Source organism: Schistocerca piceifrons, chromosome 7, assembly GCF_021461385.2.
Source record: "Schistocerca piceifrons isolate TAMUIC-IGC-003096 chromosome 7, iqSchPice1.1, whole genome shotgun sequence".
NCBI lineage: Eukaryota > Metazoa > Arthropoda > Insecta > Orthoptera > Acrididae > Schistocerca > Schistocerca piceifrons.
This window is the reverse complement of record NC_060144.1, coordinates 505,823,645-505,841,983: the sequence shown is the minus strand read 5'-3', so window position 1 is coordinate 505,841,983 and position 18,339 is coordinate 505,823,645. Positions and strand designations below refer to the sequence as shown.

Here is an 18,339-nt window from a genome sequence, read left to right as displayed (position 1 = left end):
CTTCCGGGTTAGAGGACTGGAGTAGGTGGTGGTGGGAGGGTGCATGGGACAGGTTTTACACCGGGGATGGTTACAAGGGTAGGAGCCAGAGGATAGGGAAGGTGGTTTGGGAATTTCATAGGGATGAACTAAGAGGTTACGAAGGTTAGGTGGACGGCGGAAAGACACTCTTGGTGGAGTGGGGAGGATTTCATGAAGTGTACGTACGTATGTACACATGTTCATGTTCCATACCTATTCCTGAAGCATGGGACAGATTTCATCCAAATTTGGTACACACACTATTTATCATCTATAAAGAAGTACTGTGGGGGGTAAATGCCACCATGATCCATAGGCATGAGGGTGGGGTTGAAAAATAGTTGCTAACACCAGAAATCTAGGCCACCTTGCAAGATTGATGTTTTCTGTGAGTAGCATTGGAATATGTTCTAACAGGGTTTTTGCAGAGAGGAAGAGGGTACAGACAGAGAGGGGTGAGGTGGGAGTGGTGTAGAGGAACATAGGAAGATAGAGAGAGAAGTGGGCTGGTAGAAAGGAAAGAGGGACATTTATATGCAGGCAAAGTTGCAGGTAAAATGTTAGAGAGAGAGAGAGAGAGAGAGAGAGAGAGTTAACTGCAGATTTTTTTTTAATGAAGCTCTGTTTGTTGGAAACAATGTAAATCTCATAAAAATTTTGGGTTAAACATTGTAGGAACTTTCTTACTGCAGAATAATTGCATATAATAGAGAAGACATTAGTAGATTGGAAAAGCTGTCATAGAGAAAAGTGTGTGGAAGTAAGTGAAAAACTTTGTGGTTAAGGTGGTTTTGTGGAAATTGAAGACACCTGATTGTCCATGAGGAGATTGCTGGACACAAATAGATAGTGTACGAACATGTTCAATAGTTATTTGAGTATATGTGGCAGAAAAGACAGTGTAAGAAAGATGATTTGTTTATGTACCTGATGAATACAGAGGCAACAGTACCCAAGCCATAAATTGGTCACTCACTTTCAATGAAAACTTGATGTTAATTTTATGTTTTCTGTCATATTTAGATTCATCTATATTATCATTAATAATTTTTTGGGAGACACATTCCATTCGTGGAACTAAATACAAGGCTATTTGTTTCAATGCCACACACATCTAGCTTCCTTTTCTTATGAAGTATTAACAGTGGCCTGCAATACATGATGTTTAATAATTAAAAATAAATGAAATACATATGGCATAGGCACAAATAGCCTTTTATTTAGTTGCATATATGGACTACATCTCCAAGAATATAATAATTATTAAACCTGCTATTAAATCATTTATTATGTGGTTTTTGGTATCAGTTTTTGTCTGCAAAAATTCATTTTCATCGCACTATAATAAGTACTATGCTATTATGGGGTTGTTATTTAACTATGCAAAAATATTTATTCTTCAAGTAAATGGTTCTTCAGATAAATGAACTGTTTCCCTGATTTAAGAAATACTTGACCGATAAAACCACTGTGTCACATGTGAATAATTTGTCGCAAAATCTAATAAAATTTGGATTTCTGTCATCTTATTTCCAATTTATTTCCCTTTTTTCTGGTACTTGCAATTAACAGCATTTAGCATTCTACTATGTTACATTTCCTTATTTATTTCCGCAATTATGCAGCACACTATTCTTAAAAAAACCTGGGTCAATGAAAGCAGTCGTACTCTGACACTTTTTTCAGTTAAAGCTGATGCAACAAAACAAATGTGGGGACCTTTGAGACGGAACAGCTAGAGCAGGAGAGGTGATAGCAGAAAGTGCTAACGGTGAGCAGAGTAACAAGTCAGTTTTAGGGTTCTGTGCACCTGTTGTGGCAGATGGTTATTTTGGGGTGAATGTAGTGGCATGGGAATTGCAGAAGTAAATGGGTCTCTTCCATGGTATTGCAGATTATGTTCAAGGGATAGGAAAATAGCAGAACAGGAAGGGGAGATTAGAGCCCTTCAGCCTGAAATGGAGGAACTGATGAGATTAAGGGGGGAGAAGTGTGAAGACAGGTGCGAAGTGGTAGCAGGTGACAGGGGTCACAGAAAGAGAACAGTATCTGACAGTTTCATCATTGGCACAAACAATAGCTTTGCCTTGTTACTTCAGTCAACTAAGCAAGAGGCTCAAGTAGATGTAAGTGTAGTCAGCACTCAACAGATTTTCACTAGGAAATCAACTGTTGCAAAAAAAGTTGAAAGTAGGAGGAAAGTTCTGTTGTTAGGTAGTAGCCATTGAAGAGGTGTGGGCCAGATCTTGCAGGACAAGTTAAGTGACAGGTACCAAGTCACAAGTATTTTCAAGCACAGTGCATGTCTTAGCCAAGTGATAGAGGATGTAGGATCATTGTGCAAGGGTTTTACAAAGCAGGATCATGTTGTGGTAGTGGGTGGAGTGGGAAACAGTATTGATAGGAATCAGTGGTACAATATTGAGTGTGACCTGGTAAAAATAGCATCTGTAACGAACCATACACATGTTGGCTTGGTTCCTGCTTTCATGCGGTATGATTGGCCCCAACTGAACAGCTCTGTCAGGAAGGTCAAAATGGAGCTAGATCAGCTGCTTCGGGTGGCTGCTTTGTCAGGCATAGGTTTGGCTCCTGTTGATGGTATTGGTAGGTGGGACTTTACAAGACATGGCCTGCATCTAAATAGGAAAGGGAAGGGTAGACTGCCTGGGATGATAGCAAAATTTTTAAGAGGAGTGGGGTGGGGGGCACTGAAACTCATGGGAGTACTTTTTTAGGCTAAGATCAGTGTCCAATCATCCTACATTGATTGAAATTAGGATTAATGCAAAGTTCAGACAGGCAGGTACTAGAGATGTTAAAATATCACAAGATTCTCATAACAGTACAGCGAGTCACAAGACCCTCATAAAAATACAGTGAAAAATAATGTTAGTATGTCACAAGAGTCACATAAAAGCAAAGTGAAAAATAATGTTAGTATATTGCATCAGATATCAGGGGATTAAAAAACAAAGTAGATGAGCTTCTTGTTTGTTTAGAAGATTTAGAAACTGAGGGTGGAATGGATGTGCTACGCCTGTCTGATCATCATATGGTCACAGATATGGAAATGGTAAATGTAGGTGGATATGACCTTTCAGCACACACAAGTAGAGACACAATGGAGAGAGGAGGAGCTGCCATATATGTTAAAATCTGCCCTAGTGTGAAAAATTTGGAAACTAAAATTTTTTTTATAGAGCAACCTATAGAAGTACGTGCATGTGAGCTTAAACTAAATAATGGCACTTTTATAACTGTAGCCATGTACAGGTCCCTATTGGGAAATTTTCAACTATTTTTGATAAACTTTGACTCTTTGTTGTGCTATTGGTCAGACAGAGCAAAGAGTCTGACAGAAAGCTTGACCTTGACCTTGAAGAATTTCTTCGTTCTTTCAATTTTACATCAGTTATTGATTTTCCTACTCTGGTGTCACAGGAAAGCAGCACACTGATAGATAATGTTTTCATAGACAAAGATAAATTTAATCAAATAAAAACTTTTCCCTGTTAAGAATTGTCTGTCTGATTATGATGCACAGCTGGTTACAGTATATGACATACGGGGTGTTCAAAAAGTCTCTCCACAGTGCCGTATGATTGTTAGCCGCACGTTCCGTATGCTGCAGTGAATATACCGAAATGAAACTTAGTGAAACTCAAGTTATTCATTTATTGAATATTCATTTTTACTTACATATTTTCACATTAAATGTTGAAAGTGTCAGCCTTGTTGTTGAATACACAATTCAATTTAATCTAATCATGTTTCCAACCACAAGCTGTAACATTTCTTCTGTAACAGAAGCAATGAAAGTGGATACTGCAGTTTTCAGTTTATCGGTGGATTTTGGACGGTTTTTATAGACAGTTGCTTTCTTTGCACCCCAGAAGAAAAAGTCAGGTGGTGTTAGGTCAGGCGATCATGGAGGCCAAAGTCCCTGTGAAATTATGCAATCACCAAAAACATCAGCAAGCAGTGACATTGAAACACGAACTGTATGTGCGGTTGCACCATCTTGCTGAAAATAACTGTTCGGTATTTCAGTTAATACAAGAATGGGTACAGAATATCACTGCAGTATCATTGTGCATTTATTGTTTCACTGAAAAATATGGGACCCACAATCCGGCATCTAGAAATTGCAATCCAGACTCCTATTTTCACAGAATGAAGTGGTTCCTCATGAATACACAATGGATTTTCAGTACTCCACATACGAGAATTTTGTGAGTTCATGTACCTGGATACATGAAACCACGTTTCATCAGTGAAAAATGTTTCATTAAGAATATCCCTTCCATTTTGTTGAACAAAATTTGAGGAATTGACAATAATGCAGTCTCTAGCCATGATCAGTATTTTTTAGTTCTTGCACGACTGTCACTTTGTATGAGAAAAGTTCTAATTTTTTTCCTTACAGCTGTGTGGGCCGTTCCGACACTAACATTGATTTCCTGGGCGAGTTAACTTACTGACTTGTTCGGACTCATGGACATTTTATCGGAAATATCAAGTAGTTTATCCTCGGACAAAATGGTAGGATGACCACTTCTCAGAACATCTGTCACTGAACCTGAACTTCAAAGTTTATTAATAAAATCTCGCACAGTATCGTGATGTGGGAATGTTGTCTCCGGGAAAACTGAATTAAATGTTTGATGAACTGAAACTGCGTATTTACCACCAGCTTTGAACACTTGTTCGACTAAAAACACACATTCTTCAATGGTTAGCATTTTAACAGTGACAAAAACGAAACAAACGAACAAAGGAACTAAACTTAAAGGTTCACGTCAACACGTAATGACACACAACAAAGATACTACTGACGCTGGCTGAGATAACGAAACAGTGGAATGTTGGGAGAGTCCACTTGAAGGGAAGTAAGCCAGGCAGGCGAACAATCATACGGCATGCGGGGCTAACAATCATACGGCACTGCGGAGAGGCTTTTTGAACACCCCTTAGTTCCATACAGTAACGCAAAGCCATCCTCCAAAACAGTGCGTTCAATTAACGATTTAACAATTCAAAATTTTAGGGAAAGCTTGCAACAGTTATACAGGAGTGAGGTGTACAGGGAACATGATGCTAATTTAAAACTTAACCTATTTCATGATACCTTTGTGAGTATATTTTAAAACGGTTAGAAAACAGTGAAATATAATTGCAAGAAACCATGTAAAAAGCCATGGCTTACTAAAGGGATAAAAATATCTTGTAAACAAAAAAGAGAAATTTATCTAATAGCTAGGAGTAATGATCCTGAAACAGTGAAACATCATAAAAACTACTGCACTGTATTAAGAAAAGTTATTAAAGTCCAGAAGTATGTGCATTATGTCTGAGATCAGAACATCTGATAGTAAAATTAAAACAAGTTGGAATATTGTTAAAAGGGAAACAGGGCAACCAAGAGCACAGGAAGACCATATTTCTATCAAACACAACGAAAAGTTTGTAAACAACAAATCAGAAGTTGATAACATTTTTAATAATCAATTTTTAAGTGTTGTAGAGAAAATATGATCCAGCTATTCATTAGAAAATGCAATGCAGTATATGGAAGAGGCAGTACCTACGCAATTTGATAAAATTGAAATTCAAACTACCTCTCCTACTGAAATTAGGAAAATAGTAAATTCACTCAAAAGTAAAAGCTCACATGGAATTAATGGCATTTCCATCAGAGTACTAAAAGCTTGTTCCAACAAATAAGTAGGATTCTCAGCCACATATGCAATAGCTTACTGAAACAGGGCATTTTTCCAGACAGACTGAAATAAGCTATTGTTAAACCATTGCATAAAAAAGGGGATAGATTTAATGCTAACAACTACCACCCAATCTCACTTCTGACAGCTTTATCCAAATTTCTTGAAAAAGTAATATATTCAAGAGTAGCATAAGATATTAGTAAAAATAAAGTACAAACAAAATGTCAATTTGGTTTTCAGAAAGGCTTTTCAATAGAAAACGCTATATATGCTTTCACTGTTCAAATATAAAATGCATTGAATAACCGAACATCACCCATTGGTATATTTTGTGATCTCTCCAAGGCTTTTGATCGTGTGAATCATGAAATTATTCTAGATAAGGAGTATTGTGCTATGAGTGGGACAGTGCACAAATGGTTTAATTCATACTTCAATGTGTAGTGTTGCAAGGGGTAGCAAATTTGTTATAAAAGTCAGTAAATTACTCAACAGACAGTATTTTTCAGTATAGGTATTTCGTTCATTCCAAGCAAGTATCAATTCGTGATGTCATCGTCTACACACCACTCGACTGTAATCTGAATCAGTTTTAGCAAACTAATAGTTTCTTTCAGATGATAAAATTTTATTGATTATGAAATGCAAGTCCTTGAAGTTTACTCAGAATGGGAAATGTTATTTAGTAATTGCAGGCCAAAATCTGTCTGTTTAATATAAAGGCGTTTTGAATTTTGTGTGCATGAAAAAGTGTGAATTTATGTGCGGCTTTTACTCTGAGACGAGTTATCACTTAGAGTGCTAAAAAGTGCATGTGTACAGTTCAATGACCTGCACAGTGAATTTTATACTTTGTGATTTTGACCCGAATGGAGACAAATCCAGTTTCATTTAGACTTTACGTGAGATAGACACTTCACGTTATTACAAAAGAGTCATTTAGCCAATTAGGGAAAACAAACCTGCACGCTTCATCTGAAATACATTACACACTAGTGCATTATCGAGCTGTCCAGTGAATCGCGTACAATAGTTGCAAACACGCTTGAACTTAATGCACGAAGTTGGAAATTAATTTTGAGACAAGTGCTGATTTTGACAAAAATGAACTGAAAGTTTATTCAAAATATCAAAGTTCTGTTTTAATTGGGACACATATCACCTTGTTGATCATGTTGCTTAGCAACACTATAATGCAGATTAATTCATTCATTAGAACGATTTGCGACGTATTAAGTCCCATTACACATACAAACTGTTGCATGAAATTTGATGACCGCATGAGAGTATGACAGTGATTTTATTTCCAGAAATGCCAATAAACTGGGGGTTTCAGAAGTTAAGTTACTAACTGTTGTGTAACTTCATTGTTTGTCCCACATCACTACTGAACATGTTGTATCGTGTCTCTTCACAAGGGATCTCAAGAAGCCGGAATAAATAAGAAATAAGAAGAAGACTAAAGAAGAAGCATCGGAATAACAGGGAGAATGCAGAAGGTTGAAATTAACAGTGCAGATAGCCTGCAAAAGAGTCCTTTAACTGGGGAGATATCAAGAACAGTGTCCTACAGGCTGTCTTGGGTCCCTTACCATTCTTAACAATATATTAACGACTTGCCACTCGACACTCATCAAGATGCAAAGCTAGTTCTTTTTGCTGATGATACAAGTATAGTGATCACACCCAACAAGCAAGCAGCAGCTGAGGAAATTGCAAATGACGTCTTTCAGAAAATTATTAAGCGGTTCTCTGCAAATGGACTCTCACTAAATTTTGAGAAAAAACAGTTTATACAATTCTGTACAGTAAATGGCATAACACCATTGATAAATATAGAGAATGAACAGAAGTCTGTAGTTAAGGCAGAATACTAAAATTTCTGGGTGTGTGCAGCAATGAGAAATTGAATTGGAAGAAACAAATCAATGATCTGCTGAAACGGTTAGGTTCAGCTACTTATGCTATTAGGGTTATTGCAAATTTTGGTGATAAACGTTTCAGTAAATTAGCCTACTATGCCTATTTTCATTCACTGCTTTCATATGGCATTATATTTTGGGGCAATTCGTCATTAAGGGAGAAAGTATTCATTGCACAAAAACGTGTAATCAGAATAATATATGGAGCCCACCCATGATCACTTTGCAGACATTTATTTAAGGAACTCAGGATATTCACAGTACCTTCACAATATATATATTCACTTATGAAATTTGTCATTAATAACCCATCCCAATTCAAAAGTACCAGCGAAGTACATAGCTACAACACTAGAAGAATGGATGATCTTCACTACTCTGGATTAAACCTCACTTTGGCACAGAAAGGGGTGAATTATGCTGCCACAAAAATCTTTGGTCATTTGCCAAATAGTATTAAAAGTCTGACAGATAGCCTACCAACATTTAAAAGCAAATTAAAAGAATTTCTGAATGACAACTCCTCCTACTAAACATATGAATTCTTAGATATGAAGCAGTAAAAAAATGTTACATTAAATTATTTTGTGTAAAGAAAACTTATTTTAAAGTGACACATTCCACATCATTATGAAATGCCAAATTCATGACCTATGGAAGAAGGATTAATGTACGTACAACAGAAAATACAGGGATCTACCGCTACGGGAGTCAAAGGGTCGTAAATTGTTCTATAAAAAAACGAACACTGCTATGATATGCAAGTGACGAATAAGTAGAAACACGGACAGGGGAGGAGGGGTATGAGAATGTAGTTCTTAGGTGTTACAGAAAACAATATGATCATAGCATTTAACAATCTTTTCACAATCCACACTATATTACATGTCATGCACATACGCAATTCCCCCGCCCCCGATGGATGGTATTTGGGTGGAAACAGTCCAACATTGAAATGGAAGTTAAGCAGTATGTATGTGATTTGCTGTTGGCATGATCATCAGTTTTCTTTCAAGAGGGGATCACAAAGCTGGCCACACACTGCAGAAAATGCATTTCCATTAAAGGGAACTATGTAAAAAAACATTTATCGTACCAGTTAAGTAATTTTACCAGTCACTACTGGAATGAAACCTTTTCTCTTATTTCAAGGAGTAAATAATACAATGCCTGAAGACCAAGTCCAGTAGTATACTCACCAAGGTAGAAAGAATTTTTGCCCATTGCTTTGAAACAGGACTGACATTCATCAAAGAGAGATCTGTCACCAGCTGCTAAGATTACAAGAGTTCCTTCCTCCGCCTGTATCTTACTTCCTTGTACTTGGGCTTCCAGGTACCGGCCACCTTTGGCATTTATCGCCTATTGCAAGAAACACTAGTTAAAGAACATACATTCATTACAATCATGCTGGCAATTTTATGAAATGCTAAGAGATTTCCAAGTATCATTCAATATTGGCAAATATTACATACAAAGACATTGATCTGACACTAAACAATATGCTTCTTTGTCTTTACTTTATGACTCATCAGAACATTAAGGGAAGACTGTAACTAGATAGTATTATTGGAACCAGAAAAGAAAAGGTGAGAGATATTCTACTACTTGAGGGAAGAGGGGGAGGGGAGGGGAGGGGGGGGGGGGTGGTAGCAGCTCAGACTTTTTTTCAACTCCAGAGACAAAGAAGCCAAGTCTTGTTAGTTCAGAGTTAAAGAAGTTAATTTTTATCTAATGTCTTTGTACAAAATTTACTGGAACACTTTGGAGATCAATTAGATATAATTTAAGAGGTGGAACAAAATTTTACACACACCCATGAAATATACATAATAGCGAGACACCATTTACCCAGCACATATTGGTAAGTGCAATCAGCTGCCCAGTGGTGACTTTTTGCTGGTAAATCTTTCAACAGCTGTTTACAGTAAACTGGCAGTGTTGGATCCACACAGAGTAATGTTCTTGGTGATATATTATTAATTCTTAAGGTTACATACATATTCCACTATGGCAATAATGTTATTTCAAAGCAATGAGGGGAAAAACTGTTGTTCTTGCTCATGTTTTCTTTGACATTGATTACGTTTTAAAATGACAGATGCACATTTGTACAGCCCCACAAAGGCCAATTGTGTAAATTTACAAGTGTAGGAGTAAAAATGGCAAACAGCTGAAATCAGCTGATAATAGTATAAATGACAATGACTGAGTAACACTCAGGATGGAAAATGGAATTGTCTCTCACAAATTCATAGCCGTAAAAAAAAAGAAAAAAAACACACACACACACACACACACACACACACACACACACACACACACACACACACACCCCTTATCAGACCTGAGAGTAAATGCAAGTAATAATGTCGAAACTTACTACTGCACTGCTTAATCCCCATCCCTTAGTGTAGTCATGGACTGTATTTAAAACGAAAAGTATTGTGAACTGAATGTGTTGATACAGTACCCTCTAACAAAAAAAAAACACAGGTCAAACCCGTCTACAAGAAGGGTAGTAGAAGCGATCCACAAAATTACTGTCCAATATCCTCAACATCGATTTGTTGTAAAATCTCAAAATATATTCTGAGCTCAAATAAAATGTGATATCTTGAACACAGTCACCTTCTTAATGCCAACCAGTATGGATTTCGAAAACGTCGATCGTGTGAAACCCAACTTGCACTTTTCTCATATGACATACTGAAAGTGTAGGATAAAGGCAATCAGGTAGATGCAGTGTTTCTTGATTTCTGAAAAGCATTCAACTTGGTACTACACCTATGCCTATTGTCAAAAGTACGATACTGCGGGTTATCAAAATGAAATTCGTGACTGGATTGAGGCTTTTTGGTATGGAGGACACAGCACGTTATCTTGGATGGAGAGTCATCGCCAGATGTAGGCGTAACTTCAAGTGTGCTCCAGGGAAGCTTGTTGGGACCCTTGCTGTCCATGCTGCATATTAATGACCTTGCAGACAATATTAATAGTAAAATTAGGCCTTTTGCAGATTACGCTGTTATCTATAATGAAATACTATCTGAAAGCTGCTGCATAAATATTCAGTCATATACTGATAAGATTTCAGTGGTACAGAGATTGGCAACTTGTTTAAATATTCAAAAATGTAAAACTTTGCACTTCACACAATTAAAAAATCTAGTATCCTATGACTATAACAGCAGTGAGTAACTGCTGGAATCTGCCAACTCATACAAATAGCTGGATGTAACATTTTTTAGGGACGTGAAATGGAATGATCACTTAGGTTCAGTCATAAGTAAAGCAGGTGGTAGACATCTGTTTATTTGTAGAATACTGGGGCAGTGCAATCAATCTACAAAGGAGATTGCTTACAAATCACTCGTGTGACCCATTCTAGAATGCTGGTCAAGTGGGTGGGACCCATGCCATATAGGTCTAACAGGGGATATTGAATGTTTACAAGAGAACAGCAGCACGAATGGTCACAGGTTTGTTTACTCCATCGGCGAATCTCTCAGGGATACTGAAGGAACTGAACTGGAAGACTCTTTAAGATAGACGTAAACTATCCCGAGAAAGTCTATTAGCCTAGTTTCAAGAACTGGTTTTAAATGATTACTCTGGGAATAACTGCAACCTCTTTGCATATGGACTGTGAAGATAAGATGAGAATAACTATCGCATGTACATACAGCTCTAGGTTCTCTCCTAAGAGAAGTCAGATGCATTTTATCTAGTGTTTTTGCATATATTTATAATTTCGTTTTTATACTGTGTGGATTGAGACACCCCACACAAATTCCGCTCATCACATTTTTATGTGAGACCAAGTGTGAATAGGAAACACTGACTTCTTTCTCAGAACAGACAAAATGTTTTAAAGTGAAATTTTATGTGAGCATCTGATATAGCAGTTCAAAATTATCACTAGTGCAATATTTGCTTCAATAACGTGTGTTTTCAGGGACATAAAAATATTAAGAATAACCACTAACCCAGCAGTGACAAACAGCACTGTCGCCAAACTGTTCTGTGACAATGTATTGAAAAGTTACACAGAACTGATCTGTATTAGTACTGCACTTACAGAGATTATTCTCTATTCATTTGTAACAAAAACAAACATTGGAAGATTAAACAAAGAGGAAACAGAAAAATCACTAGACGTAAACATGGATCATGTAGAGACTAACCCCCCCCCCCCCCCCCTTACAACTCAGACTGCTCTGTGCACCAGAATTTTTAATAATAATAATAATAATAATAATAATAATAATAATAATAAGACTTTTCAAAAATAAGTTCATTTTGTAGCGCACATCTTTCTGAAGAGTGTGATACATAAAACATGTATCTTCGAGGAAATGTAAGACATGTTATTTGGTCTTTAGTGTGCCGAAGTGCAGTGCCACGCCTCTTCAAACCACATTCTTATACAGCGCGTCACTGTATTTCGCTCTGTGGAACTCAAACGTGTATATTTTGCAATGGATGCCATCAAAGTATCTCGGGACAGTGGAAATTAAAATGTCCTGTAGTGCCTCTCCTGCTCCCAGTTGGCCAGTTTGACATTCGCCCCCCCCCCCCCCCCCCCTTAAAGAGAGAGAGAGAGAGAGAGAGAGAGAGAGAGAGAGAGAGAGAGAGAGGGGGGGGGGGGCAATTAGTACTTGATGGGATTATTTGTAACCGGGAGAACAAGAACTCTTGAGAAAATCTGGACTCTTCATTGCCTATTAGCTAGTAACTTGCTCTTCTATGTGACATCAAATTAAATATAGGTTACCTAAAACCATTAAAGGCAAGAGACAGGCAAGACAGCGAACATTTCTTCAATCCCTAGGTCCTAGCAATTTTCTCTCTAATATTGCTGCAGCTTTACATGGCGCGCTTTCCTTTCTGCGAAAGAATCTATTACCTCAAAGTTCATCAAACACTTTGCTACATGAAAAATCGAAATGTTGTTGTCTAATACTGAAAAAGCTGTTAATACAAATAGTATCCAAGACTCGATGTGATTACGTCTATTTTGTCCCTGCATGCTGGACTAAACAAAACAGGCCTTTCCAATATTGCAGCAATTGTAGCACACACCAAATAAGCCAGACTGTTTTGGCAATAATGATCCTTTTTATAGTACGAGAATATAATTCATGAAGTATCAATATGAAATACCTATCAGGTCTACTGCAATCAAAAAGCTTTATGTTAGGAAATAGTTTCACATTTCATTCATACGCTCCAGTTTCTCACACCCGAGACCGAAAAGTAGTAGAATGAAATTTTTGTGTACATTCGGAATCGTCATATTCTTCCATAATTTGTGTGATGTCCCCGTTTCTTCTCCTTCCTCGTTCTAACAAACAATCTTGTCACCACTAATTCTGTAACTATTCCTACCACTGTCAAAACCCATTCTCTGGTTAACTTTACTAACCCTGCTACAATCACCGGTTTAGTTATCCGGCAATTATTCTCCAGTTAGGTGTTATTACGTGTTCGTACAATACATTTTCCGCACTACTCCCAGAATGGAACTTAAGTGGCTGCTAGCCGGGGACTACAACTCGCCCTGTCTAGTGTACCGAGCTGGCCAAAAATTTTCTGTAAGAATTTCACTTTCTTGGATACACCGAGAAGATAATACATAATCTTTATTACCTGTTATTTCTGTTAGTCGTTTATTTCCACTCTGGTAGTCTGAATCTATGGATTTCGATAGTAACTATAACAATGCTCAACATTTGCAAACTGAATCAACCACATAAACAAACAGCAGTTGACATTCACCGGTTCGGCTTTATCCCACTCAGCTCATATAGCCCTGCCCCATTCTGTCTGCAGGAAAGTTCATTTCTAGATGCAGCCCCTTTGCTAACTTCTGCTGTACCTAATTTCAACCAATCCATTTCTCTGTCCGAATTTGGTAAGGCATTTGACTCTTTATTCAGGAAGATGGCAGTTCAAGTCCCTACCTAGACTTAGATTCTTATGATTTCCTTAAATCACCTAAGGCCATTGCTGGGATTCTCTCTTTGAAAGTGCATGGTCAATTATCTTTTACAACCTTCCCCCACCCCAGCTTGTGCTCCATCTCAAACAAACATTAAAACCACCTCTTCCTTTTCTAGTTTTGTAATCTGCCCTCAAGATTAAGGGACGTGCATTCCACACTCTGACCCATAGAATGCCAGATCTGTTTTCTTTTTTCATGAAACCATACAAGAGAGCTGTTATATGCTCAGTAAATATAACAGCTGTATATTCTCCTTGGTTAATGTTACAACATCAGATTGGCCAATCACCCACACCATTGCCCCTACAACTACTGTAAAGCCTACTGCCCCTCTACTGGAATTATAGGTCTGTCTGTCCTCTCCACAGACACTTATTTGATGTGACTGCATCTGTGATACAGCCATCTGTGCTACTGGGGCATGCACGGCACCCCACTATAGCCACGTTTACGATTCACAGCAGCATGAAAGACATGGTGAGCAGTATTTGCTTAGGCTGACTCCATCTACATCTGCATCTCCACCTACATCCATACTCCGCAAAACACCTGACTGTGTGTGGTGGAGGGCACCTTGCATACCTCTATCGGTTCTCCCTTCTATTCCAGTCTCATATTGTTCGTGGAAAGAAAGATTGTCAGTACGCCTCTGTGTAGGCTCTAATCTCTCTGATTTTATCCTCGCGGTCTCTTCATGAGATATACGTAGGAGGGAGCAATATACTGCTTGACTCCTCGGTGAAGGTATGTTCTCGAAACTTCAACAAAAGCCCGTACTGAGCTACTGAATGTCTCTCTTGCAGAGTCTTCCACTGGAGTTCATCTATCATTTCTGTAACACTTTCGCAATTACTAAATGATCCTGTAACGAAGTGCGCTGCTCTTCATTGGATCTTATCTATCTCTTATCAACCCTATCTGGTACAGATCCCACACTGCTGGGCAGTACTCAAGCAGTGGGCGAACAAGTGTACTATAACCTACTTCCTTTGTTTACGGACTGCATTTCCTTAGGATTCTTTCAATGAATCTCAGTCTGGCATCGGCTTTACCGACGATTAATTTTACATGGTCATTCCATTTTAAATCACTCCTAATGCCTACTCCCAGATAATTTATGGAATTAACTGCTTCCAGTTGCTGACCTGCTATATTGTAGCTAAATGATAAAGGATCTTTCTTTTTATGTATTCGCAGCACATTACACTTGCCTACATTGAGATTCAATTGCCGTTCCTTGCACCAAGCGTCAATTCATTGCAGATCCTCCTGCATTTCAGTACAATTTTCCATTGTTACAACCTCTCAATATACTACAGCATCATCTGCAAAAAGCCTCAGTGAACTTCTGATGTTATCCACAAGGTCACTTATATATATTGTGAAAAGCAACGGTCCTACGACACTCCCCTACGGCACATCTAAAATCACTCTTACTTCGGAAGATTTCTCTCCATTGAGAATGATATGCTGGGTTCTGTTATATAGGAACTCTTCAATCCAATCACACAATTGGTCTGATAGTCCATATGCTCTTACTTTGTTCATTAAATGACTGTGGGGAACTGTATAAAATGCCTTGCGGAAGTCAAGAAACATGGCATCTACCTGGGAACCTGTTTCTATGGCCCTCTGAGTCTCGTGAACGAATAGCATGAGCTGGGTTTCACACGATCGTGTTTCTCGAAACCCATGTTGATTCCTACAGAGTAGATTTCTAGTCTCCAGAAAAGTCATTATACTCTAACATAATAGGTGTTCCAAAATTCTACAACTTATCGACGTTAGAGATTTAGGTCTATAGTTCTGCACATCTGTTCGACATTCCTTCTTGAAAACGGGGATGACCTGTGCCCTTTTCTAATCTTTTGGAACGCTACGTTCTTCAAGAGACCTACGGTACACCGCTGCAAGAAGGGGGCAAGTTCCTTCGCGTACTCTGTGTAAAATCGAACTGGTATCCCATCAGGTCCAGCGGGCTTTCCTCTTTTGAGCGATTTTAATTGTTTTTCTATCCCTCTGTCATCTATTTCGATATCTACCATTTCGTCATCTGTGCGACAATCTAGAGAAGGAACTACAGTGCAGTCTTCCTCTGTGAAAAAGACCTTTGATATTTCAGCCTTTAGTCTGTCATCCTCTGTTTCAGTACCATTTTGGTCACAGAGTGTCTGGACGTAAGACCAAAATGTCTTAAGATTTTCTGCCAAATCAGTACATATAACTCTACCTTTGAATTCACTGAATGCCTCTCGCATAGCCTTCCTCACACTACATTTCGTTTCGTGTAATTTTTGTTTGTCTGCAAGGCTTTGGCTATGTTTATGTTTGTTGTGAAGTTCCCTTTGCTTCCGTAGCAGTTTTCTAATTCGGTTGTTGTACCACGGTGGCTCTTTTCCATCTCTTATGATCTTGCTTGGCACATACTCATGTAATGCATATTGTATGATGGTTTTGAACTTTGTCCACTGATCCTCAACACTATCTGTACTTGAGATAAAACTTTTGTGCTGAGCCGTCGAGTACTCTGAAATCTGCTTTTTGTCACTTTTGCTAAACAGAAGAATCTTCCTACTATTTTTAATATGTCTATTTACAGCTGAAATCACCGACGCTGTAACCGCTTTATGATCGCTGATTCCCTGTTCTGCGTTAACAGTTTCAAATAGTTCAGATCTGTTTGTCACCAGAAGGTCTAATACGTTATCGCCACGAGTCGGTTCTCTGTTTAACTGCTCAAGGTAGTTCTCAGATAATGCAGTTCAAAAAAAATTCACTGGATTCTTTGTCCCTGCCACCCGTTATGAACGTTTGAGTCTCCCAGTCTATATGTGGTAAATTAAAATCTCCACCCAAAACTCTAACATGGTCGGGATATATTTTCCAAATTTTCATTCAGGTGTTCTGCCACAACAACTGCTGAGCCAGGGTGCCTATAGAGACATCCAATTACCGTGTTTGAGCCTGCTTTAACTGTGACCTTCACCCAAATTATTTCACATTTCGGATCTCCGTCAATTTCCTTCGATACTATTGCACTTCCTATCGCTATAAACACTCCTCCCCCTTCACTGTCCAGCCCGTCTCTGCGGTATACATTCCAATCTGAGTTTAGAATCAAATAACAGCAGTGAAGGACTAGGTTTAACAATGAGTAAAAAAAAAAATAGGAACACCGATAAGCTACTATGAACACCATAGTGAATGCATTATTGTAGCCAAGATAGAAACAAAGCCCACACCCACCACAGTAGTACATGCTTATACGCCAACTAACTCTGCAGATGAGGAGGAGATTGAGGTAATGTATTATGACTTAAAAGAAATTATTCAGATAGTTAAGGGAGTCAAAAATTTAACAGTCGTGGGAGACTGGAAGTCTACAGCAGGAAAAGGAAGAGAAGAAAAAGTAGTAGGTGAATATGGACTGGGAAAAAGGAATGAAAAAGGAAGCAGCATGGTAGAATTTTGCACAGAGCATAATTTAATCATGGCTAGCACTTGGTTTAAGAATCATGAGAGAAGGTTGTATACATGGAAGGGACCTGGAGACACCGGAAGGGTATTGATTGATTATATAATGGCAAGACAGAGATTTATTAACCACATTTCAGATGTAAGACATTTCCAGGTGCAGATGTGGACTCTGAGCACAATATATTGGTTATGAACTGCAGTTTAAAACTAAACAAACTGCAAAAAGACAGGAATTTAAGGAGATGAAACATGGATAAACTGAAAGAACCAGAGGCTGTCAAGGGTTTCAGTGGGAGTGTTAGGGAACGTTTGACAAGAACAGGGGAAAGGAATACAATAGAAGAAGAATGGGTAGCTTTGAGGGATGAAATAGTGAAGGCAGCAGACGATCAAGTAGGCAAAAAGACAAGGGCTAGTAGAAATCCTTGGGTAATGCAAGGAATACTGAATTTAATCGACAACAGGAGAAAATACAAAAACACAATATATGAAGCAGGTGAAAGGGAATACAAATGTCTACAAAATTAGAACAACATGAAGTGCAAAATGGCTAAGCAGGAATGTCTAGAGGACAAATGTACATCTGTAGAAGCATATATCATTAGGTGTAAGATATATATTGCCTACAGGAAAATTAAAAAAAACCTTGGGAGAAAAGAGAACCACCTGTATGAATATCAAGAGCTCAGATAGAAAACCAGTCCTAAGCAAAGAAGGGAAAGCAGAAAGGTGGAAGGAGAATATAGAGGGTCGATACAAGGGAGATCCACTTGAGGGCAATATTATGGAAATGGAAGAGGACATAGAGTACGAAGAGAAGGGAGATATGATATGGTGTGAAGACTTTGACAAAACACTGAAAGACTTGAGTCAAAATAAGGCCATGTGAATAGACGACATTCCATTAGAGCTACTGATAACTTTGAGAGAGCTAGGCATGATTAAACTCTTCTATGTAGTAAGCAATTAATTTATTTGCGTGTTTTTGGGTACCTGCATAGTTTAATTCACAAATTTCAGGCGTATTATAGTATTTGAGAGTTGTAGCATCGCGTTTTAGTGCCCGTATAGTGTAAATTCACGTAGTCGTCAGTCATCTGTTTGTTTTGAACGGCTTGTGAGATAAAAGAGAGGAAGAAAAGAAATTGTTAGGGACTGCGCCTGTTGTGCACGGATTCAGGAGGAA

At 38.2% G+C, this 18,339-nt stretch overlaps 1 protein-coding gene across 1 annotated transcript in view; it reads right to left on the bottom strand.

The window, feature by feature from the left end:
- The window catches only part of LOC124804757 (putative oxidoreductase GLYR1 homolog), a 280,342-nt gene that overhangs the window by 9,786 nt on the left and 252,217 nt on the right, over positions 1-18,339 (bottom strand). The window contains exon 10 of the mRNA XM_047265065.1: positions 8,869-9,031. Within this exon, the coding sequence (XP_047121021.1) occupies positions 8,869-9,031 (163 nt within the window). The remainder of the gene's footprint in view (positions 1-8,868; positions 9,032-18,339) is intronic.